This window comes from Morchella sextelata (genome assembly GCF_020137385.1).
Source record: "Morchella sextelata strain SCLS chromosome Unknown scls_17, whole genome shotgun sequence".
In the NCBI taxonomy this organism is placed as follows: Eukaryota; Fungi; Ascomycota; class Pezizomycetes; order Pezizales; family Morchellaceae; genus Morchella; species Morchella sextelata.
In genome coordinates this window covers 177-23,055 of record NW_025408632.1, presented here as the reverse complement: position 1 = coordinate 23,055, position 22,879 = coordinate 177, and the positions used below count along the sequence as shown (strand labels likewise).

The 22,879-nt window shown below is 49.4% G+C and overlaps 8 protein-coding genes across 8 annotated transcripts; 6 read left to right on the top strand and 2 right to left on the bottom strand.

The window, feature by feature from the left end:
• Positions 1–1,255: 1,255 nt before the first annotated feature.
• On the bottom strand, positions 1,256–2,253 carry H6S33_004158 (uncharacterized protein; the record flags this gene model as incomplete). Its single annotated transcript, XM_044835943.1, has 3 exons — positions 1,256–1,875; positions 1,958–2,185; positions 2,250–2,253. The coding sequence occupies 3 exons, from the start codon at positions 2,251–2,253 to the stop codon at positions 1,256–1,258; spliced, it is 852 nt and encodes a 283-aa protein (XP_044690896.1).
• Positions 2,254–6,447: 4,194 nt separating this feature from the next.
• Positions 6,448–8,667, top strand: H6S33_004157 (uncharacterized protein; the record flags this gene model as incomplete). Its single annotated transcript, XM_044835932.1, has 1 exon — positions 6,448–8,667. One exon carries the CDS (start codon positions 6,448–6,450, stop codon positions 8,665–8,667), a length of 2,220 nt encoding a protein of 739 aa, XP_044690895.1.
• A 915-nt stretch (positions 8,668–9,582) lies between these two features.
• Positions 9,583–10,078, top strand: H6S33_004156 (uncharacterized protein; the record flags this gene model as incomplete). The annotated part of the gene is made up of 3 exons (XM_044835921.1): positions 9,583–9,616; positions 9,686–9,860; positions 9,916–10,078. The coding sequence occupies 3 exons, from the start codon at positions 9,583–9,585 to the stop codon at positions 10,076–10,078; spliced, it is 372 nt and encodes a 123-aa protein (XP_044690894.1).
• Positions 10,079–10,257: 179 nt separating this feature from the next.
• H6S33_004155 (uncharacterized protein) lies at positions 10,258–12,125 on the bottom strand (the record flags this gene model as incomplete). Its single annotated transcript, XM_044835910.1, has 4 exons — positions 10,258–10,404; positions 10,460–10,687; positions 10,878–11,993; positions 12,078–12,125. The coding sequence occupies 4 exons, from the start codon at positions 12,123–12,125 to the stop codon at positions 10,258–10,260; spliced, it is 1,539 nt and encodes a 512-aa protein (XP_044690893.1).
• A 1,467-nt stretch (positions 12,126–13,592) lies between these two features.
• H6S33_004154 (uncharacterized protein) lies at positions 13,593–13,826 on the top strand (the record flags this gene model as incomplete). The annotated part of the gene is made up of 1 exon (XM_044835899.1): positions 13,593–13,826. One exon carries the CDS (start codon positions 13,593–13,595, stop codon positions 13,824–13,826), a length of 234 nt encoding a protein of 77 aa, XP_044690892.1.
• Positions 13,827–18,222: 4,396 nt separating this feature from the next.
• Positions 18,223–19,455, top strand: H6S33_004153 (uncharacterized protein; the record flags this gene model as incomplete). The annotated part of the gene is made up of 1 exon (XM_044835811.1): positions 18,223–19,455. One exon carries the CDS (start codon positions 18,223–18,225, stop codon positions 19,453–19,455), a length of 1,233 nt encoding a protein of 410 aa, XP_044690891.1.
• A 228-nt stretch (positions 19,456–19,683) lies between these two features.
• Positions 19,684–20,010, top strand: H6S33_004152 (uncharacterized protein; the record flags this gene model as incomplete). Its single annotated transcript, XM_044835700.1, has 1 exon — positions 19,684–20,010. One exon carries the CDS (start codon positions 19,684–19,686, stop codon positions 20,008–20,010), a length of 327 nt encoding a protein of 108 aa, XP_044690890.1.
• A 1,928-nt stretch (positions 20,011–21,938) lies between these two features.
• H6S33_004151 (uncharacterized protein) lies at positions 21,939–22,596 on the top strand (the record flags this gene model as incomplete). Its single annotated transcript, XM_044835589.1, has 2 exons — positions 21,939–22,161; positions 22,267–22,596. Coding segments are annotated over 2 exons (553 nt in total), but the record flags the coding sequence as incomplete, so codon positions are not given.
• Positions 22,597–22,879: the final 283 nt, after the last annotated feature.

Genomic DNA, 22,879 nt, shown 5'->3' with positions numbered 1-22,879 from the left:
GCCCGACTGAGTGAGCTTTGAACCATCGGGGATGATAATGCCCTCGTTGGCCGTGCTCGTATATGAAGCACAAGGTCAACACCGTTGCTCTAGTAGAAGGAAGGCGTAGCCCGGTCTACTGCGTTGCTCAGCACTACGCTCGCAGAACCTTCCAAGCACCACTAGTACTAGCCGAGGTCTACGGCGTTCCCCAGCACCACCGCTAATCGCCGGCGTTACCCAACACTCTGTCACTGTGCGTACGTCAGGCAGCAGCACCGACCGTTGCTCCATCAACAATCCGCGAAATCACCCACTTTTCCTCCCTGCCTGGGAATTCACTGTATTCAATCACAAGATGTCACCCACGCCAAGTCACCCCGACCGAGTGAACCCCGTCCGACCGAGTAAACCCCGCGCCACAAACCAATTTAGGAACAGCATCCAACACTCATTACCGCAAGAATAATTAATAATGCCTTTATGCAAGCACAGCGTTAATGAACAATCACATATCTACAGCGAAACACACGACATCACTCGCGCCAAGACCAAGCCCGACCGAATGAGCTCCTAAAAAACCCCCACCACACTCAAATGTTGAGCTCTCAATCAAAACAACCACCATCGCGCATGCACAATTGACGATCATCGCGCATGGCCAGAGAACGCCCTGGTAAAAAAAACCTGTACCACATCGCTACCTGAGCTAGTCACACGACATCACTCGCGCCACGACCTCCGGCCTAGTGAGCTAACAGAATACACAAAGCGCAATATCCGGATCCACGGCGCTGCTCAAGCTCCATCGACCACTACCACGAATAGATGCGAATATGCCAAGCTATCTCGAGCCCTCTATAAGACACTAGCGGCTCGTCACATGAGATGGATGAGCTCGTAGAGCTTGAGAGAAAAGCTCAAGGTGGGATATATATTGAGGGCACCCGGCTCATCGATCAAAGGATTACGACATTGTATGAGGTTGAGAAACAAATTACACGAGGCGTGATGGCCTTACGGCCTGATGACAGAAGACATTGCTCTCTCGAGATTCTCGATAATGACTTTCGAACGCTTTGTTTATCATATTTCCATTTTTTATCACAGGGGAGTGTTCAACTGTTTCTTACTACATGATTTGAGGGCGAAGAATTAACCGCGAAACGCTTACCAACCTGCTGAATAGAACATATCGAACCACACCAGTCCATTCTCATCTATCCCATCTATGGCCTTACCCAACACGCCAGAAATACCGCCACAAACCCTCGAACTAAACATCATCCGAATCCCCCAAACACCAACACTCCGGATGACAATCCAACTCATGATCCGTGAACACTTCACAAAAGCCCTCCTCTCCCCTACCCTTCTTCGGGCTAAGCAACACAATCCCCACATCATACCTCTCCAACGCATGTTCCCTCACCGTCCCGTCCCTCCATGCATCCATACCGTCCCACACCATGTCCCACGTCTCCTTCGAGTTCGTGGTCAAGATCCGCCTTTTGGCGCCCTCCTTGCTTGACCCTGCAACATCGACCTTGCTATGTTTTGACTCCAGGAACCACCCAGGCTTCGGCTTTATGGCATTTATTCTAGAGACAGCATCCGGGCCAGCGGTCAGGAGAAGGACCCTCTCCACATCAAGTGAAGACATGAGAGGCCCAAACGGACCGCCAGGACCAGGACTGTCAGAGCCAAACCAGCCCCCTATCCATGAGCCAAAGCGTCCGAACAGCGAGCCAATTAGTGGAATAGCCGTCCCTATCCCGATCAGTGCACCGCCGATAGCGGTGAAGACTCCGGTCATCGCCATCGACTGTATCACGGCAAACGCCGAGCCCGCTACCACACTACCGATGGAGGATTGCCAGCCCGCCGCGATAGAGCCTTATGTAACACCATTACAAGTAAGTATATCAATATGAGGTATAAGCTAAGCGGAATGTATATATCGGTGGCGCAGAATTACCCAATATAGGCCCCGCTGGGCCAAACCCAATAGCCAGCGGAAGAACAATGGTCGCAATCCCGAGGCCAATACCAAGGCAGCTGAAGGCGAACTTCCACGGGTTCTCTTTTGCGTAGGCGACGAGCTCCTCCCACGCTTCTTTGGGGTGGGCAACGTAATATTGGACGTTTCGCTTGCCGTCTCGGCGGAGCCTCCTCAGGAGCCACCAGACTTGTTCCATGATGTCGGCTATGGAAACAGGGGATTAGTAATTTGGTTATAAAAGCGGGAGAGGGAAGTTGGGGTGGTATACGCATTGTGAATTAGATGTTAAATTTCTCTTCGTTAATATGGTGAGGATATATTCGGCGGTGGAGTAGTGGGTCTCGATGGTTTTATAATTTACTTGATTGATGGCGCGGTTCAGGCATCCCATAGTTCAGGCATCCCATTGTTGCAGCTCAGACATACCGTTCATGTGGTTAGGGCTGGCTGCAGGAGCTTCATGTGCCTCTCCGTGGTTGCCGTTTGGGATATGATATTCCGAACCTGTGCTTAGTGAGAACCCATGATGCAATATATACCAGACTGTTAACGCTTCTCGTCCACACGCTGATAACGCAGAGCCGGATAGAGAACCAGCCGCCAAATCATAATTCGCTGTAGAATATCTTCTAGCCTTTCTTGAAATAGTACGCTCAGCACATTTCATAGTATTGGAGGATTCTCATTTGTCATCATGAGAAACGGGTTCCGACTCATTCTTTCTCTGGTATTTATTAGTCATGTTTTTCTATTACTCATACGTCTATGATTCACTATGTTTTGTGTTATCTTTCTTTAGTATAAATACGGGGCATTCCCCCCCTCCAGTGAGTTGGAACAACACGCTCAATTACTACACTTCTCCACATACATTTTCTCTAGCCTTTGGGGAAGCCGATGGCAACTCATATCTTCCCCCCTCGGGAGGCCGTAACCCTCATTTATAACTGCGTGCCTTACCGGCAATGGTCATAGTTATTCCCGTGCAGACACCAATCATGGGCTGGTGTAGGTTCTCAAGCTCCATTAGTATCTTTGCTCATTTCTATTTAGGAGCGTAGGGGAATAAAATCAGGGTTAGGGTTCTGACAGGGTTGAGGAGAGCCAGGGTGGACCTGTTCAGCGTCGCGCAAGCCCAAACCCGGTTCGTTAACCGAATGTTTAGGTCACGGGAGTCGAGCGGGCGATTTCGGCTATCTTGAAAAAGTCCATATTCGTTATTGTCGTAGAAAATAGACGGTACTCAAGGATTCACGTAGTTTCAAGGGTGCTCGCGTGTCTTCGCCGAGAATGTGCACCTGACTTGGGAAACTAAGGTATGCGTTTAAACACCATCTCCGCAGTCGCGGTTATCCTCATATACTTGATCTCGGCCATCCCTCCTTCTCCGCCGTACGTACACCCTCTGTACCCCTCCCACTATCCGACCTGGTTGATACTTCCGCGGTGGTCGAATATGCCTAGGCAGAGGTCAGTATTTGGACGACATACCAGCGGGGACACGCCACAGGGTGTCGACTTGTCTGCATACACCCTGCAATTCGTACTCGCTCTGTGTCTTGTCGAGTTGGGGTTGGTGCTGTTCGGGTACGAGACTTCATCAAGGATTCGTAGTTCATTGAATAGTGTCTTGAACAGAGCGAGACAAAATACTAATGGTATTAGTTGAAAGTACCGCAGCGTTCGTGTTCAGAAAGGAAAAGGAGAAGTGCAGCGATCGAGTAGTGATGTAAGAGAACTCGAATTGCGAAGTGCAGAAAAGGTGTTGCGTACAGAGAAGAAAGAGAGAAGAACCAGCTACCAATGACTTGAAACCCTTTTTATATATACCCCCGATGTTGATATGTTCCTAGGATGCCCCCCCACTGGTGACCCTGTAAATTCGTCAACAGGCTCCGCTGAAAAATTATCCTGGTAGGTAGGTACATAATCACTGCGCTCTTATCTCATCACCAAGCTACTTACTATGTAGCTCTGGCTCATATATATCCTCTGTCAACCCTGTTTTCAAAATAGTCTCCCCCGAATTGTATCTTTGGGTGCAGTGAAAGAAGCGTCTCCGATCGACCTCGCTCATATATTGATGCTGTGAGTACGTATCAAGTGGAAGCTCGATCGTAGAAATCGGCACTTGTTGTGGGGTATTGAGGCGGGACGGAGTCGGAGGGTAGCTTGAGCATGGAGTGTACGTGGGCGGCGTGGTATTTCTGGTGCTGCCATTGCGCGAGGATTTTGAAGTTCCAGTGAGGAGCGGCACGGTGGGTTTTCCGTTGTTGAGGGAGTTAAGAGAGTTTTTATGTGAAGGGAGCCAAAAAAGATAAATTGCGTACTTACAAGTAGTTTCCTGTGATATAAGTGTCACCTATATATATATACATAAGTATATATGGCATCAAGCCAACTCTGGCCGGACCTTGCGGTCTCACCATAGCAGAGTCTACACACTCTTGACTTCGGCCAGTGACGTGACACATGCAGTTACCGGTTGGTACTCGTTGCCAGGCATTTTGCATGATCTACTCGTACTTTCACGACGTTTGTAAAAGGAACCACTATTGCATACCATACTAAATGTGGACTTGGCGTGTATTTGTATGGTATGCAATAGTGGTTCCTTTTACAAACGTCAGGAAAATACGAGTAGAGTACTCGGGGCAGGCAAAAAGTACCGGACAATGCAAGTTTTGTCTCTGGGCTTTTTTTGCAGTAGTTCACGCCTAGCACGCGCACCCATTGGTGAAACAAGAACCTGCATTGTCCGGTACTCTTTACCTGCCCCGAGTAAGGGCGTCCCGTTCTGCAGCTGCAGCGCTGATCCTTGCATAAACCTTAGCGATAGCTGGGGCCGCTATATATCCGGAAATGTAACTTCGGACGATACACTACCAATCAGCTGAACTGACTACTCTTTTTGCCAATGCGAGGAGTCAAATACGCAATCAGAAATTAAAACTGACAATCGAGCTGGAATCATCAGTTGTAGCGTCCGGGAGTTTTTTTTTTTTGGGGGGGGGGGGTGTTGCAAGATTTTTGTCTACGAAATTTAAATCTCCGAGGCCGGTGGTTTAATTTCTGTGCTTGTTAAGCTGGCGATGCGCATCGGCCCAGTGAAATTAAAGTGTCCGGCCGGTAATATCATGTGGGCTTGAGAGTTCTAGCGATAGTCCCTAACATCAAGCCATCTCCTGCGGTTGACGATGGCGATTGGAGGATGGTCTGACGGAGTACAACTGCAGGTGGTGCCTGGGATTATGTTTTGTGTAATTAAATGCATGTACTCTACAAAAGGGAGGGATTTTGCAGACAGGTTGGATCGACGTTACGGATCACAAACGATCACTCTGTCAATGACAATGACAACAATGTCTTGGTACAGGGTTAGGGTTAAGCTCGCCCAATGCTGGCGCCAAGATTGTCTGGCTCCTGGTAAGAGATCTATCTCTTTATCATTCTTATCAAGTACCCGATCTCACGCCTCTGTTGTGATTTGAGCCAATAGAAACAATCAGATGTTTCCAAGTATGGGCGACTGCATGTACCGGGTGTGCACGTTAAATACCGAGACGCCTTGAAGGATTGGTTGATTTTGTATGGGAACCGCCCATGGTAACCAAAAGCAGCCAATGAATTTTGGCCTTGGCCTCAAAATTTATATGGTGGAAAAAAATACCGAGACGTTTTATCTATCTTCACTTAAAAATTCAAATATTTTCCTAAAAATACAAAAAAATAACCACTGAATAGCCCTTGCTCACAGGCTCATCTGAGTACTGATTCGAAGTTATCAAAGAAGTTTTGGTGAAGTTCGAAAAGAACAGGAGTAGAAAAGAACAGGAGTAGAAAAGAGGTTGAGGAGGTTGCGTTGCAAAAGCTGCGGGGCAGACTGTCCAAATACCTGCTTGGCTGCCAAGTGTCATTTTAATTATATCAGCCCAATCAGATTCCTTTACAAACCCTCACTTTTTAAAATTCCCCAAAAAGGGGTTCTCAGTACTTACCCTCAACCCCCGGTACATAAATCATGCTGTGTAGCTCCCCACCGCAGGGTTAGGGTTGGCACTATTCAGGCAACCAACCCACCTTTCAGGCTACACCCCCCGCCTCCCACACCTCGTCGAGGCGCTCGATAAAGTAGAAGAAGTGGCTAGAGTAAACGTCTTCTTGCCCGATTGTGCTGTGCTTTCTGTGGGCTGCTCTAGATCTATATATACATAGGCACCCATCCGTGCACCCTTGAGATATCACAACTGACGGCCCCCCGACCACACACATCTCCTCCTCTGTCAAGATCGTCCTTCCACCGAGCGGTACGTACCCATTTCAGTCGTGGGACCCCAAGAGCCACGAACCTTTGGTACCGATTGGAGACAGCATATATACACCGTCCGGCCCTGAAGCACCCCGCCCTCTCAGATCTAGAGCACGTTTATATATAGCTGGTAGACTTGCTGCAACAGTCGTCCGTCATGGAGAGTGTTGCCGGAAGAATGCGTCATACCTCGGATGAGTTTGGCGGTGGGGTGTATATATCGGGGGCACAGGGGGATAGAGCGGTGGAGGATAGGAGGGAGGGTTATGCCGGGGAGGAGGAGGAGGAGGAAGGTGAATCGGAGGAGGACAGTGAATCCGAGAAGGAGGAGGAGGAGGAGGAGGAGGAGAGCGAACCAGAGGAATCCGAGTCCGAAGACTACACCAGCGGCCGAGGGTGTCACGACGTCGGTATGTCCGCCAACGGCAACTCTGGGGGCGCGCAATACAACGGCGACGAGCGGGAGCATAATGAGCCCGGGCGATACGGGTATGGGGAGGGGGAGCAGCCCACCAACGGCGACTGGATGCTCTGGCCCTGCGGCATCTGCAACATCACCGTCAACATCTTTGCGCGCGACGACCACATCGCCTCCCGCCCTCACATCCGAGCGGCCAGGAAGAAGCAGGCCGGCCAGGAGGCGGCACCGCTATCGCCCGAGGAGACGTATGTGCCCGTGTGGCGGTGCGCGCTGTGCGATGAGGAGATGTCGGTCTTCCTCCGCGAGGAGCATGTGCTCGGGAGGCAGCATCTCCGCCTGCTCCGGAAGCAGCAGAGTGAGGATGGAGCTCATCCAGGCGCCTCGGACGCGCCTCCCACGCCCGGGCAGCAGGAGGAGGACGGTGGGGGGGTGTATGTATACGATGGAGCTGTAGAGGCGGGTATAGCGGGTATAACCTTCGACGACGATCCGGACATATGCATATCCCCGCCAGCCTTCGCCTCCTACGAATACAAGCTGCGCGAAACGTTCTACTGCATCACCTGCGCCGCGGAGTTCGATCTCTCCCTGGAAGAAGATCATCTCGCGGACCTCGAAACCTGGGACTGCACGCTGTGCGCAAAGACCATGCACCCCGCGGCAAAGGAGATGCATCTGCAGAGCGCACGGCACGCGGTCATGACGAGCATCTACGAGTCCCAGCCCGACGACTTCCACTGCCAGGCCTGCCAGAGGAGCTATGCGCCGGTCGAGAGGGAGGGCCATCTCGCGGGGATGGAGCACCAGCAGGTGGTCGCCCGCATCGAGCTGGAGCAGCGGTACATGAAGCGCCTTCAGGAGCTCAAGACTGCGCCGAACCCCCCAGGCTCACGGTCACTCCCGCCTGCACTGCCACACATGACCGACAAGGGGAAGGAGGGTCCGGCAGTACCGATGATGGACAGGACGAAGGTGGAGGAGTGGGGCGATCCATCGGCGTGCGATCTATGTGACGAGCCCCTCCTGGGCATGCAACTCCTCACCCACCGCGCATGGCACTGCCCGCTCACTGGCCCCGGCCTTGACCCCCCTAAGGCACCTGAGGGCCCCCCCTCCAAGGCACCAGAGAGCACCAAGAACCACTTCTTCTTCTGCGACGTTTGCGGCAAGAGCGTGGTCAACAAAGACGAGCACCTACAGGGCAAGAAACACCTAAAGAAGGCCGGCAAGAAGGGCAAACGCAAGGCGAAGGCCAAGTCGGGAGTTTCTAGAGAACCACCAAAGACCCGTAGCGAGAGGAGAAGGGAGAAGAGAGAGGCGCTGCTGGATAGGGAGTACTGCGAGGTGTGTAATAAGAGCGTGGCGGCAATGCCGGCCCATGTGAAGACTAAGAAGCATAGGAGGAACGAGGCGGCGAAGGTGTTGGCCGCGAGAGATCAGGGCGCTGGCCCGCCGAGTACGCAGGTGGCGCAGACACAACCGGGGCCGCCGGTCTCCCCACAGCAGGTGCCGTCAGCTCGCCCGCCGCGGGCGATCCCGCCTGAGCTGTTCCCGCCTCAGCTTCCACCGCCGGTCCCGCCTCAGCTGTACCCGCCTCTGCCAGCACCTCAGCCTCAGCCCGCACCGGCGGTCCTTCCTCAACCGCCGCCGCAGGTCCAGCATCAGCCGGGCCGGCGGCCGGTTTTGCGTCAGCTGGTGCGGGTGCCTCAGGTGGCCTCGTGGCCCTTGCCTCCGCAGGCGCCGCGGGTCACTCCCCACCCGGTGCCTCAGCCGGTGCCTCAGCCGGTGCCGCAACCCCAGGCCATCGCTCCGGCATTCGCAGACTCGCCATACGTGACAATCATGGGGGATAAGTTCCATTGTAAGGTCTGTAAGCGGGACAGGCAGCTTTTGGGGATAGCGTCGCACATGACGAGTAAAAGTCACAAGAAGAAGGTGGCTGCGGTAGGGTGGTAGCGTGATGGGGCGGCGTATCTGTTTGTTTGGTAGATAGATAGCGTTTGGCAGAGAGTCCTTAAGTGAGCTAGATGGGATATAGGGAGGAGCTTTGTGTGTTTTTGTTTTCTGTGGACGTTTATATTCGGTGTCGTTTGTGGTTGGTTGCTTTGGGGGGGCGGGTCTTTTCGTTTCGGTGTTGCGGGACCGGTGGGTTTTGGAGGTTTGGGATTTGCAGGATGCTTTGGCTTCGCCGTGATGAATAATGGAGCTTGTATCTTCCTGACCGCTTGATTTCGATATGAACGTTTCTCTCTTTATCCCCCATTTCATTTGCCTCCATTGTGAAATGGTAATCATGTAGGGTCAAGGGCAACAAGCTTTATATGTGGACACAAAGAGGACATTACTGCAGCCCATGCGGAGAGAGTTGAATCATCGAGCACACCGGTAATGGGAGGGGTCACTTGCTACACGCCTCGAGTTACAGCTGGATTTCTCATTGATATTGAATATGTGTGTACATAGATACGTGCAAGGCTCAGTCCCTACGGCTGGCTTCGCAGGGATACTGATCGATCTGTGATATCTTTCAAATTCCGGTCATGAAGGGACAGGAAGCGAACAAGCCACAAACCTGAGACAGCGGAGAACGCTTGTCCTGACTTTCTCACCGCCCCTGATGGATAGCATGCCGCCGGGCTTCTCGGCCTTCCCGCGCCAGAGACAGTCCCGTTGAGTGGACGAAGAAGCCATGCGATGCTACGATCTCCAAGAACTCTATACCCGAATGTGCTGTATATGTATAATCTGGAATATATCACCCATCAGCGCCGCCCGCCTCCACCTTCATAGCCTTGTGCCAACAACTACCACCAGCCGCCCCAGCAATATCACCACTACCACCAATTTGCGCCCAGCACCGCCACATACAGCATGCGCCTACAAGCTGCACCACTACCTGTCGCCCGTGAGCTCCATTAGAACCACCAACTTGCCCCTACGAGCTCCACCTACCTCCGCCCACGAGGTACACCAGCTTGCGCCCAAGAGCCCGGCCCAGAGCTCGCACCCACCACCACCACCGGCGCAACCGCTACATTGAGCGCGCCCACCACCTCCACTGCACACATTGCCATAACTGTAAGGTTGAATGCAATTAATGAATTAAACAAAAAAATCAAAAAATCTCCACCGCACGCAAGGGCTATCGAGTGAGTCATGGAGTATCACTCGATTGCGTTTGCGGACAACCTCGCCTCCACCCAGAGCTAGCGCCCTCCAGCTCCACCCAGAGCTTTTGGCATTTGCCCACCAAGACCACCAGCCCGCGCCAACCAACCAGCGCTCACCACCACCACCAGCGGCAACTCGCGTCCAGCACCAGCACCACTTTGCGCACAACATCATGGCCACTACCACCACCTGTTGAGCCAACTACGACCAGCTCGCTGAGGGTGACCCAGTTCTTGCAACGGTTAGGTCCAGGCTATAGATGTTTCTAGATGTCTTGGTAGTGCGCCCTAGACTGGACGGATTATCTGATTGTGGTCCGTCCAGTCCCTGACTTCCCTGCATACCTAAATAATGTATATATACATGGCCTATCCTTTACATAAGCACCCCCGTCTTGAATCTCTCCTCTCCCAACCATGCCGGTTCAAACGCCTCCGTCCATTTGCCCTTTCCCACCACTGGAAACACAAATTTCTCCCTCAACTCGCTCAACAACGGGTTCCCGATCCCATCCTTCCTTGACTGCTTTTGCTCCAACATTAGTATCCACTTGTGCCACCATGTTGTCAGAACCCACCTCGACAAGAGTCCCCCATGTGGCGATTGACCAATGCTCCTCCATCTTTTCCCTTCCTCCAAGCTCATCAATGACGGCCCATAGCTGTGCGGGAAGTTGGGGGCCGACATCTAGAAATGCAGGTTCCATTGGAAGGTAGATGTCTGAGTTGAAGTTGTAGCGGTGGGCAAGTGTAATGTGCAGATTCTCGAGCTTGCTGAAGAGAGCGGGAGGGGGGGTTGTGTGTGGCTACGGGGTTCGTTAGTGTTATGGTCTGTATTGGATTATGCGGTAGAGAGAGAGAGCATTAGTTACGAAGACAGCTTAGGGAAGATATATGTGATAAGGAGTGTGGAGTGATATATATATAGATATATGTGTGTTGGAAAACTCTGCACAAACCCTGATACCAAGGCTGAAAAGACCGCCAAAAACCTACCCTGCTGAAATAATTTTCAAAACTCCATCTATTCAGATCCATGGCAAACCTGAGATCCCGGATGTCCGGGCACCCCACAGCCAGCTTCGTTATATCCTCACGTGCCCAGCCCCCCACACCCGTCGGGAACCCAAACTGCGGAGGCTGTTTGATGTTAGCCTCCGCATCAAGGCTCACAGCACTCAAGCCCCTACACCTCCTCGCCAACACCTCAATTACCGCACTCCACTCTGTCGGTGTCCCGCTCTCCCCCATATGCACAAAATGCGCCTCCCTCAGTGACGCGCCACATAACTCCAAAATCTGCACCATCTCCCGCACTCCCATGCCTAAACTCAGTTTCCTTAACCCTCCGAGTCCCCCGCTTTCTAGCCCCTTAGCAATACCGGCCCCTCCACCATCACGAGATACAAGCTGAAGTGTATGCAGCTGCTCAAACGCCACTGTACCCTGCAACCCCTCAATTGCTGCCTTTCCATATCGTAGCAGCCGCAAGGCACGGAGCTCAGGTAGCTCCGGCAGCCCCGAATGAGATACCGTCGCATCAGTGTAAGTCAAATACAACTCCCGGAGTGTACATGCGCTGGCCTCCAAAATGCTCTTCAGGATGGTCGGATCGACACCGACTTTATAGAGCGTTAGCTTCTCGAGGGCCCAGTTGCGCTTCGAGGAAAGATCGGACGAGAGCAGTGGGCTGTCGTACCGGCACGTGAGAGATCTGAGGTGGAGCGCAGCTATGGCCTCTGGAAGGTGCACCCTTCGCGTACCGCAGTTCTTGGGCGTATAGACGAGAGTGTGTATAGCCGTGAGGGTCGTGAACACGTTCAAGAGGGTGCGATTCGGGAATGGGGGGTTACGGTCCCTGAGGTGCTCGCGTTGAGGGAGAATGAGGAGATTCTTGACGCAGGTGTGGGGAACGGTGTATGAGGAGAGGAAAGGGCCGTGGCCTCGACGTTTGTAGTCAGGTAAGAGGGGGTGGAGGACAGCGTCCATTGAGAGGTCCACATGGAGAGGGAGGGTGTGGTAGAGGTGGGGGATAACAAGGGCGTAAGTGGCACGGCAGGTGCGGAGGAGAATAAGGAGTGTCTTGATGCATTTGCGGATGGGGTAGATGACCTATGCATACATCAAACCGGTTTAAGATACAACGTTAGCCAGACCATATTCTTGGGATTTGAATCGTCACGTTGGTTTACACACGAGTCGAATGATTTTTTCGAATAGGTCGAGGGGGAGTTTGAGCAGCATTGCGGGATATATATTGAATAGCCGCGTTATTCTCGAGGTTTAATTTATATATCCTGAGGGTGCGGGGGCGCGGGCTTGCGTCTTTAAATAGTGAAAATGGTGAGTCACCGTGTACTTATACCATCTTTGGGCCGATCGACGGTCCTGCATGTATATGCAGGCAACACCGTCGTAACGGGTTTGAGGGTCTCTCATTATTGGCTCGTGGCTTACTGTGCCGATACAACCATATTCCTCCAATCGTGCAATATCTAATTTCAACGGAATTAAAAAATGAAAACTCATATTATACACTATTCTAGTGCTCCGGAAGAAATTGATATACATAGCAATCAAGAAATACCCGTTGTTCCTTAGGATTTGCTGTCTTTCTAAATGTATGGGTGTTCCGGCTTTTTCATGCGCCAATATAAGGCTTCACCTAACATGTTTACCCCGAACCCCAAGTTCCTATAGCGAAGTCGAGCTTGTGATGACTAAGCTGTCATGTAATAAGGAAGCCTTGACACGACTTATAGTAGACCTTTCCACCACTCACCCGGACACCCTCCTTACCAGGACAGTGGCTATAATAACAAGAATATCTACCTTATAATTCGCTTCTGTACCACTTCTCAATCAATCACCACCGAATTTTGGTGAGAGGGGTGTCCGGATGAGTGGTGGAACGTCTATATCTTGTGAAAAGACTTGGAAGTGTATTTTGGTGCAGGGGCAGTGATTTATGTCCAAGAGCTATATAATCCAGAGTCATTTCGTACAGGTAGGCATACAATTTGGGGGAGGGTCATTTTTCTTGCTTCCCGAAGCACTAGCCCCACAGTACCCTAAATTAAAGCTAGGTTGGAGCATCGCTCAAATAATCGTGGAGCCGGTGTCCGGTGTGAGGTCGCCGTGGACCAGCTGGAGGTAGAGGGTTGACGATGTGTTCAAAAAGAAGTATATCACATCCAGGATTATCATGAATGTAACAGGAGCAGCTAGAGTACATCAGCCGTTTTTAGATTCGATCGAGTGGCATTATATTACACACCCCCGTTGATCACGCCTAGACTACTTCACCTAGGAAGAATTCTCACCGGACTTTTATTTGCACATTTAGCCGATGTGAAAGTATTGATCACTCAGAGGTAGAACCGCCAGTTTATGGTGGGAAAGAGATGATGTTCGATTGAAGTGACAGATTGTAGGTAGGGAAGGAAACCGGTAAACAAAGGAAAGGGGGCTGCGGGTTGACAGTAGCACATGCAATGCGGGCGAATGCCTTCAACAAAAAGTAGAAGAGGGAAGCTTATATCATTTCTCTCCAAGGCCATTGGCAATGGAATCTTAACAGAACTACATCGAATAGGGAATAATAGGTCACACTCCACCACGCAGCTCGCCTACGGTACAGGCAGGGCGGTAATACCACGAGCCCGACCACGAGCACAGGCTCGACCTGCTCAACTAAGATACTGAGAGCGGATGCACGGGAATCGTCAGGAGGCAGCTGGTGGATTACCATGGGTTGCCGATGGATGGGGGCGGGCGCGGAACCTCGCCGCTGGTGAGAGCCTTGGGGGGAGGGCATGTGGAGACGTTCAAGTGGTTGCTGGAGGCGGGGCCGCAGGTGCCGAGCGTGTGGGAGGACTAGAGCGTGCGGGCGGCGGAGATGCAGGCGGCGTTGTTGGTGGAGTATCGTTACGGGTTTGGAAATAGAATGGGCGGTGGAGGAAAGGCTGTGTCCCAAGGGCGGGCGGGTATAATGAGGCGACGTGGTTCCGGTCCCCTGTCCCCGTGGGGCACCATACATGTAATTATCTAACTAACAACAATGATGCTGTGTATATAAACAGTTTGTAGCCCTCTCTGTCTTGAATCAGCTTCAAACTCGAAAGGTGTCACTTGATCTCTCTCAGCTGGTTAGCGCCTTAACACGCTTTTGAACATCTCCTATGGCGGAGAACTGTACAGGAATATCGATTCTGGCGCTAGCTAGTGTATCCCTAGTTAAACCGTCAATTGCTGACCCCCTATCATCCAGGAACTAAGTTTGTTTGGGGGATCCATAATTTGATAAGAGAGATAAAAAGATACATGTATGTTAGTAAAGCCACACAATATTTGCCTTTTTCTAGAGGGTCGGCATTAGTTGAGTGACGGTAAGGGTTATTAACCTGCCAGGTCTCACCCCCTAGAGTACAACACTATCGACGACGACGCACCCGGTACATGCTTTAGTTTAAGCTCTACCTGCCTTAATTCTTCCAGTCACGATGTAGTCGCCATACATATAAAAAATTAAGCGAGCTTCGCGTTACACGCAGCCCATACAAAACCGGCGCCGTGACTGAGGATAGATTTGGGTGCAACCGAACGGGCCCTAAAAGACAATGTCTATAGCATGTGGTAAACCCACATGCCACGGCAGAAACCGAGTTTCTACCTATGATTCCGACCTTTGAGGCTGCTGTTCGTCAGGTAATGAGATGAATTACTTATCCTTAGCAAGACTTCCCTCACGGCACAACCCGCAGAGACCAAACCCAACGCCAAATTGACAATGGGGTAGAATACCGAGTAGATTAGGTGAGAGTGCCGCAGGTTCCAGTGGCAAACTGATTAGAAGAACTTTGCTACGAAGTTCCCATTATAATATGTTTTTATTTCTGACGCAATGCTCCAAAGTAGGCATAACCTCACTTTAATAAGATAGGAATATAATTCGGATTCAAAGTAGGTTTGGAGTGCGGGCGCCGGGAGCGTCGAAAGCGCGCGTACGCTGGAGGGCTAGGGAGGGTGAAATAGAAACTACTGTACATAATATGAAGTGAAACGCGACTCTTTCCGGTTAAAGTCCATACTCATCCGGGGATAAATATTGATTAATTATAGCATTGGTGAACAAATGAGAATGATGGAGCAATTTTAATTAATCGTTATCATATTATATGGCGACCTTACGCAAGCAATTGAGCAGAAAGAATACAGTAAAACGAACCAAATTCCATGTCCATCAAAAGTGCGGCATAATATCCTCCCAAGCTACTGAATGGAAAGAACCTTCGAGGGTTTCCTTAAGCTCACGACGCATTCAATGACGATATATAATCTTCCATAGATGAAGGGGAGGACAGATAGTGCGAAAACAGGTACTTCAATGAGAACGAAGAGGACAACCGTAATATCCTGCGGCAATGTTCATGATTTGGATGTCAGTGAGCTGTTCCCGTAATCAGAAAAATGATAACGAGAGTCAAGCCAATGGGAGAATACCTCCAGCTCACTCTTTGTAGCTTTTAGCGCCCTCTTTAACCTTGGATACTTCTCACAGTCGAGCCATCCGATGAAAGAAGGAAGTATACTCCTGATATAAGAGTAAATAAAAGAGATAAAATGTCCAACAAGGAAATTAACCAAGAAGAGTAATGGGGGGAAATATTGCGAACACACAGTAGAGCCTCCAGAGTAAATGCTCTATGGGTGTAGGATATTTCATGTTCCAGGCCGTGGCATGCATAAGACCATAAACCAGGGATATCAGGATACTGTGGACAGGAGTCCCGGACGTGACAAAATGAGCTTCAAGCAGGCGATGTGCAAGCTCTCGACTGGGGATAACCTAAAACCGTAAGACCACAGACCCTCGAACCTTCTCCAATTAGTATTCGTCTTATTGTTTATACGGTTGGCACGAGTTGCTATTGATAGATCATCCTTGGTCAAGGGCCGGGGCCCGAGGGCGGGAGATGAAAATCGATTTTCTCAAAGCCTCCTTAGAATGGAAGATGTGTAATCTCAATTTTGTTTCGCAGATCATACACTCGGTAAAGCCCGTAAACCTTGTTATCTGCGGTAACCCGTATTATATCATCCGAAATACTGCTGCTGTTTACTGAAAAAGAACTCGCAGGTATCACCTGCAGACCTTCCAAATCTAGCAGATCTCTCTCGTTGCGACCATCATCGAAAGCGTACTCCGTTTCTTCCCCTTCCACAACTAGTTTCAACCGAGCGTGCAGACTGAAATTACTTTTCATAGGGTATTTTATATGAATCTCCTTGGAGGTAGTATATTCTCTCCGATCCAAATGGCCTCTCTTACTGTAACGGAAACGAGGAGCGAACATAGAAATATAATGGAGGACGGCGCAAGTATCATTGTCAAGAAGGCCAGGTGAAAGAAGGATAGGTCGAAGATATTATGCGGTTTGTGCCACCAAAAACCATACATCAGAACCGCAAATATGACATGGGCCAGGACATTCAGTTCCAACAGTGTCACCGGTAGGCCTGCAATAACTCGACAAACACAGTTGACGACCATCCACAATGCCTGAATACAGGCGAGTAACTTAGCTAGACTGTCTGCTTTCGATCGATCAGTGATTTCTGGCCTCACTCGGGCTAGCTGAGTTGTGGTCAGAATGCCGGAGTGGAACAATTGCTCTAGCCCGCTTGCGTTTATCGTGATATACGGTCCGGTTTTGTTATAAGAACTGGAAGATACGCAAGTGTAACCACCCATGATGGCAAAGAACGCATCTTCCGTCGTAAACTCAATAGGTGAGGTCTCTTTGCCCTTTCCTACGCATCTGCGAACCCAAAAAACAGTCCGCACGCAAACGGAATGTATGCCAGTGGAACGGCATATACGCCCCCACCAAGAGCCCGGAGGCAGATGTATTAGATCGAACTCTCTGATTCGTTCGGCGAGTTTTCTATTGCTTGCTTCGACTCTTTCCTTGCACTGCTTGATTAGTTTTAAATCCGGATGCTCTAATCTTTCACGCGGCTCCAGGAGGGTTTCCCCCTCTCCGTCGCCAGCGATATACTGATCCCCGCTCTGTGCTTCCTCGGCGCTTGTCTGGTTTTGCGTGAGCGCATCTAGGACCCAGTGAGCTTCAAGTGTAGATTCCATTGCATCTCTCAGATAACCTCTGCGTCTGGTTGTGGAGCCGATACCATCTACATGTCTATGTATAGCCTGGTTGAGGAGAACCTCCCCTCTTTGTAAGAAAAACTCCAATTACTCCTTAACAGTAATTCGACCAATATCTCGGACAAGCTGTCTCGCACTCGAGTATTCATGGTAGGACTGTGTGAGGAGGAGCTCTAGAGTAAATAGAGCCACCAAGACGGAAAGTACTTGATTCCTCAAGTTGACGAGCGGAGTAATATCCAGGGAGATATTTGGGTGAATCACTGTCCATATAGCCAAGGTTAAGGTGACGAGGGAGTTTGTTACGAGATCGAGTGTCCCACGGCCTTTGGGATTGGGCATGAAGGGAGGCTCATATCCATCGCTTGTCTTATTGAACAATGGCGAAGACAACGCTGGGGACCATTGAAAAGAGATAAGTAGCATGAGTAGAGGTGTAGTCATCGAGTATACAAGTATGTGTGTACTGATTATTACCATAGGATTAGTATAGTTCTAGTTAAAATATGAACATTTACAGTGCCTGAAAATAACTCACCGGGCGAAGCACGCATATATCTAGACTTCAGATGGTTGATTGAAGACGACGATCCGGTAACTTCGATTCGCAATAAGGTGTACTGTACCGGTTTGCGGTAGGAAAAAATGTAATCGTTGAGGTGGTAACTGTTCCGGGAGTGAGAAACCTGTATGTGCAGGCTCTTGAAATAGTACGCTCAGCACATTTCATAGTATTGGAGGATTCTCATTTGTTATCATGAGTCACGGGTTCTGACTCATTCTTTCTCTGGTATTTATTAGTCATGTTTTTCTATTACTCATACGGCTATGATTTACTATGTTTTGTGTTACCTTTCTTTAGTATAAATATGGGGTATTTACCCCTCTAGTTAGTTGGAATAACATGCTCAATTACTACAATTCTCTACATACATTTTCTCTAGGTTATGAGCCCGGAGACTATTTACGCTTAAAACACTCCAAACCATTTTTTACTATCAAAGTACACTCTATCGTTTCACTTCAAATATCTCGAACAACAGCGTAAAAATTCCCGCTTTACCATGCAAGCTGTCTGGCCAAGGCCATTACACTGTTTGGAGGGACCTCGCTTGTTACATATTAAAAGTTCACGATTTGTGGAATCTAGTCAATGGTACGAGTAAGCATCCTATGTTCACCACAACTACTACTACGGTTACAGCGGCACCACCTACAGAACAACCAGCAGAAGGTGCAGTAGCAGCAACATCAGTAGAAGAGGACGAAGAAGAAACCACAGACAACGCCGAAGAAATCAGCGAATGGGACAAGAGAGATAACCTCGCGGTCGTCTTCCTTCAATCCAACATCGAATTTGAAGTTATTCTCACGCTTACTCCGGCCGATACCGCTCACCACCTCTGGACTCAACTCGAGGACAGATTTGATCGAAAAACTGTATCTTCCCTCCACTCGCTTCTTGCCAACGTTGTAACCCTACAGTATACGCCTGATAAAGGCATCAAAGAACATCTAATCCAGTTCAATACTCTTTGGTCATCTCTCCTCACTAGAACTAGTAACTCTACGGATAAAACCAAAGACCCACTCAGTTACCACCTTCACCAACTCGCATCAGTCTCAGAAGGAAAGGCATCCTTCCTACTCCTCTCACTCCGGTATGAATCCCTTGAATCAGTCGTTGACAACCTGCAAACCAAGCCCGAACTCACCTCCGATGACGTCTATGAAAAGCTGTTGGACCTGGACTCACGACGCAACAACGATGAACAGGCGGCTGGAGAAGCCTACAACGTCAGGCGAGGAAACCCAGGACATGGAAGCAACAACAATGTCGGCAAGGCGCGGAACAACAAAAAAGACAAAAAGGATCTCACATGCACATGGTGCACCAAGAATGGTGAATATGCAAAAGGCCACACGCACAAAGACTGCCAGAAACTCAAAGCTTTCAGAGACAAAGAGAAGTCCGCTGCATCTGGCAACCTCAACGTCGCGTCCGGTACTGCATTTCAGACAAAACTAGACCTCTCCTGTATTCCTGACCTCTCTGGCCTCCCCACACTTGAAGAAGCTGATGTATTTACTATGCCGGTTTCCTTCGACTTTACCACTTTCTCAGATACCTCGGATGTAAAAATGGAAGACTACTTTGGCTTCATTGCAGGACCTTCCATATCTGACAACAAGGCATGGATCTTTGACCCTGGCGCAACTAACCACATGACCGGAACTCAGGTTACCAACCCCTCACCTTACAGCGGAACAGTCACTGTTGGCGACGGGCGAAAACTACAGATAACAGGAATTCGAAATATCACCATCAACGGATCACATGGCCCCATTACTCTGCAGAACGTATTTTTAATCCCAGAACTCGGCAACATCAACCTAATGTCTTGATCATGTATTGCCAAAAGGGGATTCACAACAATAGGGAAGGAAAACGGCTTTACCATTTATAAACCGAACAGCAAGGAAATAATTGGGATCGCTAAAGCAAATAGTACTGGTCTTTACATCTTTGAAACCAAGGAACTTTGGGCACACATCTCTATCGCTACAAGCTTCTATGACTGGCATCAACGACTCGGACATCTCCCCGCTTCCTCGCTTTCATGGCTACGCAACATGGTCGCCGATCCAAAGTCTCTCCCCACAACAGGTCAAATGGAAACATGCAACACAGGTGAACTCGCCAAATCCACCAAATCACACCTCGCTCCTCTTACCGAACCACGATCGAAACAACCACTAGAACGTATCCACTCAGATCTGAGCGGCAAGTTTTCCACTCCTTCTCTTCGCGGTTTTAGTTACAATATTACTTTCATCGACGATTACTCCAAGTACGCTCATCTCTACTTCCTTAAAAAGAAGTCAGATGCAGCAGCTGCCACACAACGGTACATCGCATACGTGGAGAATCAATTGTACAAAACAGTGAAACGGTTCTGAAGCGACAATGGTGGTGAGTACATCTCCAACGACCTTTCATGGATCGACTAGTGGAGGTACGGGGTTATGAAGAGTCGGATTAGTCAGAAAGGTTCTATTCGGTTCTACCGAGTTCTGTTGATCGTTAGTGTATGAGTCATGTTGGATTTGTCATCGCTGGGATTTCCTTGAGTATATTAAGGGGGGTTTTGTTTGTATTTCGTCTTCTTCTTCTTCTTCTTCTTTCTTTACGTAACGTCTTCTGTATCTACGCTGTTTACTGCTATACAATATTACCGTCCTCTTCTTTCTTTAAAAGAAGACCACCGCCTCGCTTTCTTCGTGCCCCGTCGAACCTTACCAACGCTAGAGTCCCGTAGTACCCCTATTGCGAGTTCCCATACTGTCTCCTATTTATCTTCTTCGTACCCTGCGGAACACTCGCTACTCACCCCCTTGAGACGACCTCCAACAGCTCTTTGGCTCCAAAGGCATAAAGCATGAATTCACTGTACCCTACTCTCCTGAGTCAAATGGAACAGCAGAATGCTTTAACAGAACAATAGCAACAATGTCACGATCCGCCTTGCTCGACCACGATCTTCCACGGAATCTATGGGCAGAAGCGATCAATAGAATGGTACACATCAAGAATCTTCTCCCGCATAAAGCACTCCCGAATATGACACCATACAAAGCACTCACTGGCAAGAAACCGTTCATTGGGCATCTCCGATCCTTCGGTGAAACAATGTTTATTCACATACCTGTCGAAGCACGACCAGCAGGAACAAAGTTGGATGCTAGGGCAATCACGGGACAATTCTGCGGCTATGGAGACTCTGATAAAATCTGCCATATTTATATACCATCACAAAGGTAAGTAGTTCTCTCTTATTATTTTAGGTTTAAAGGTCCGTCCATGGGGGAAGAAATCGAAACAATGAAAACCGACATACCCCCTAAAACAAAACAAATCGAGATCAAACAAGAATCACCCTCACGTCCACCAACACCACCTGCAAAACTCTCAGATTCCGATATCGAAGACTTGTTCAACCAACAAATGCTTCGAGAAACTATGGAACACATTTCCGACGACGAATCTGAAGAAGAATAAGAAGAAGAAGATGCAAGTTGAGTGGGTGCCTGGTTTTTCAAGGCCCGCTCTTGAATGTACCCCGCATAATGATATTGATACAGATACTGATCAACCGAGACGTAACTCAGTACGGGAATGGAAACCCCCGGCCAGATACGGACATAACATTCAGTATGATACCACCATTGCAGAACCAACAAAATATCACCAAGCGATCAACAGTCCTGACTCTGAAAAATGGCAAAAAGCTATGGAAGTTGAACTCGACTCACTTGCCAGGAATAATACATGGAATCTGGTTGACATGTCAGATCACCGAAAACTGGTCGACTGCAAATGGGCACACAAAATTAAACTCGGGCCCGATGGCAACCCCATTCAGTACAAAGCCCGACTCATCGCAAAAGGTTTCTCACAGGTACCTGGTCAAGACTTTGATTAGACTTATGCCCCCGTCACCCGATATGAATCCATCAGACTGCTTCTTGCTCACTCCCTTCAAACCGGCGGCCAATGCGATCAGATGGACGTTACTAGCGCTTTCCTATATGGCGAACTCCAGGAAGAAATCTATATGAAATCTCCACCTGGCTAACCCACTCCCAGCAAAGTATGCAGACTCATCAAGTGAATCTATGGCCTTAAACAGTCATCTCGGGAAGGGTATCCCCGTCTCTCCAAAACGCTAATCAAAATGGGATTCATAAAAGCGGACTTCGATCCTTGTGTTTTCATTCACAAAACAGGAGAAGTTATCATCGCAATCTACGTGGACGATATCCTTATCTTTTACTAGTCCATTGAACGCAAGAACCGCATCAGCCTCCAACCCCACGCAGAATTCGAAATGACGGAAACTGGAACAGCCAACTGGGCAATCAGGATCAACTTGATCCACACTAAAACCGGCGTGATCCTATCACAGGAAGCCTATTTCAAGCGTGTACTTATCAAATACGGTTTCAATGAATCTAGACCTGTGGCAACACCTATCAACAACAATGATCACCTACAAAAGGGAACAGAATCGGAGAAAATCGACGATCCAACAATCTATCAGTCGATAATTGGTTCATGAATATATGCAGTAATCGGTACCAGACCGGATCTCGCCTACACCGTTACCCCGCTTTCGCAATTTTCCTCATGCCCCACTAAAGCTCACCTGGCTGCAGTCCATCGCGTCCTTCGTGACCTCAAGGATACCCTCGATTGGTCACTCTTCTACGCAAAATTGCCACCCACTGCACTCATCGGCTTCAGTGACGCAAGCTATGCCTCTGACATCGACGATCGCCGCTCATTTACCAGCCACTGCTTTATGCTAGGGGAAGCTCTCATCTCCTGGCGCTCTTATAAGCAGCGCTCCGTCGCCACCTCTACTACTGATGCAGAATACATGGCTCTTTTGGACACCAGCCGACAAATGATATGGCTAAGGAATGCGACACATGAATTGGAACGGAAACCGAAACTTTTTTTTATTCTTCGAGGTGATAACAATGGTTCTCTTTCCTTGGTTAAAAATCCTGTCTTTCATAAAAGACCTAAACATATTGATGTGCATTTTCATTTTGTTCGGGAACGATACCAGTTAGGGTTAGTTAGGGTTAGAATTAGTTAGGGTGAAAATGGAACGTAAACTATCGAGAAGAGAATCGTCAGAGGGGCAGACAAGAAGGTAGGCAGGCTATCGCTTCAGGTTTCGCTTTGATGATGAGCTCTTCAGTGCCAGTAGCGAGGGCGGTATATATAATAGGGACCGCCAGACATCGAGTGAGAACGCGT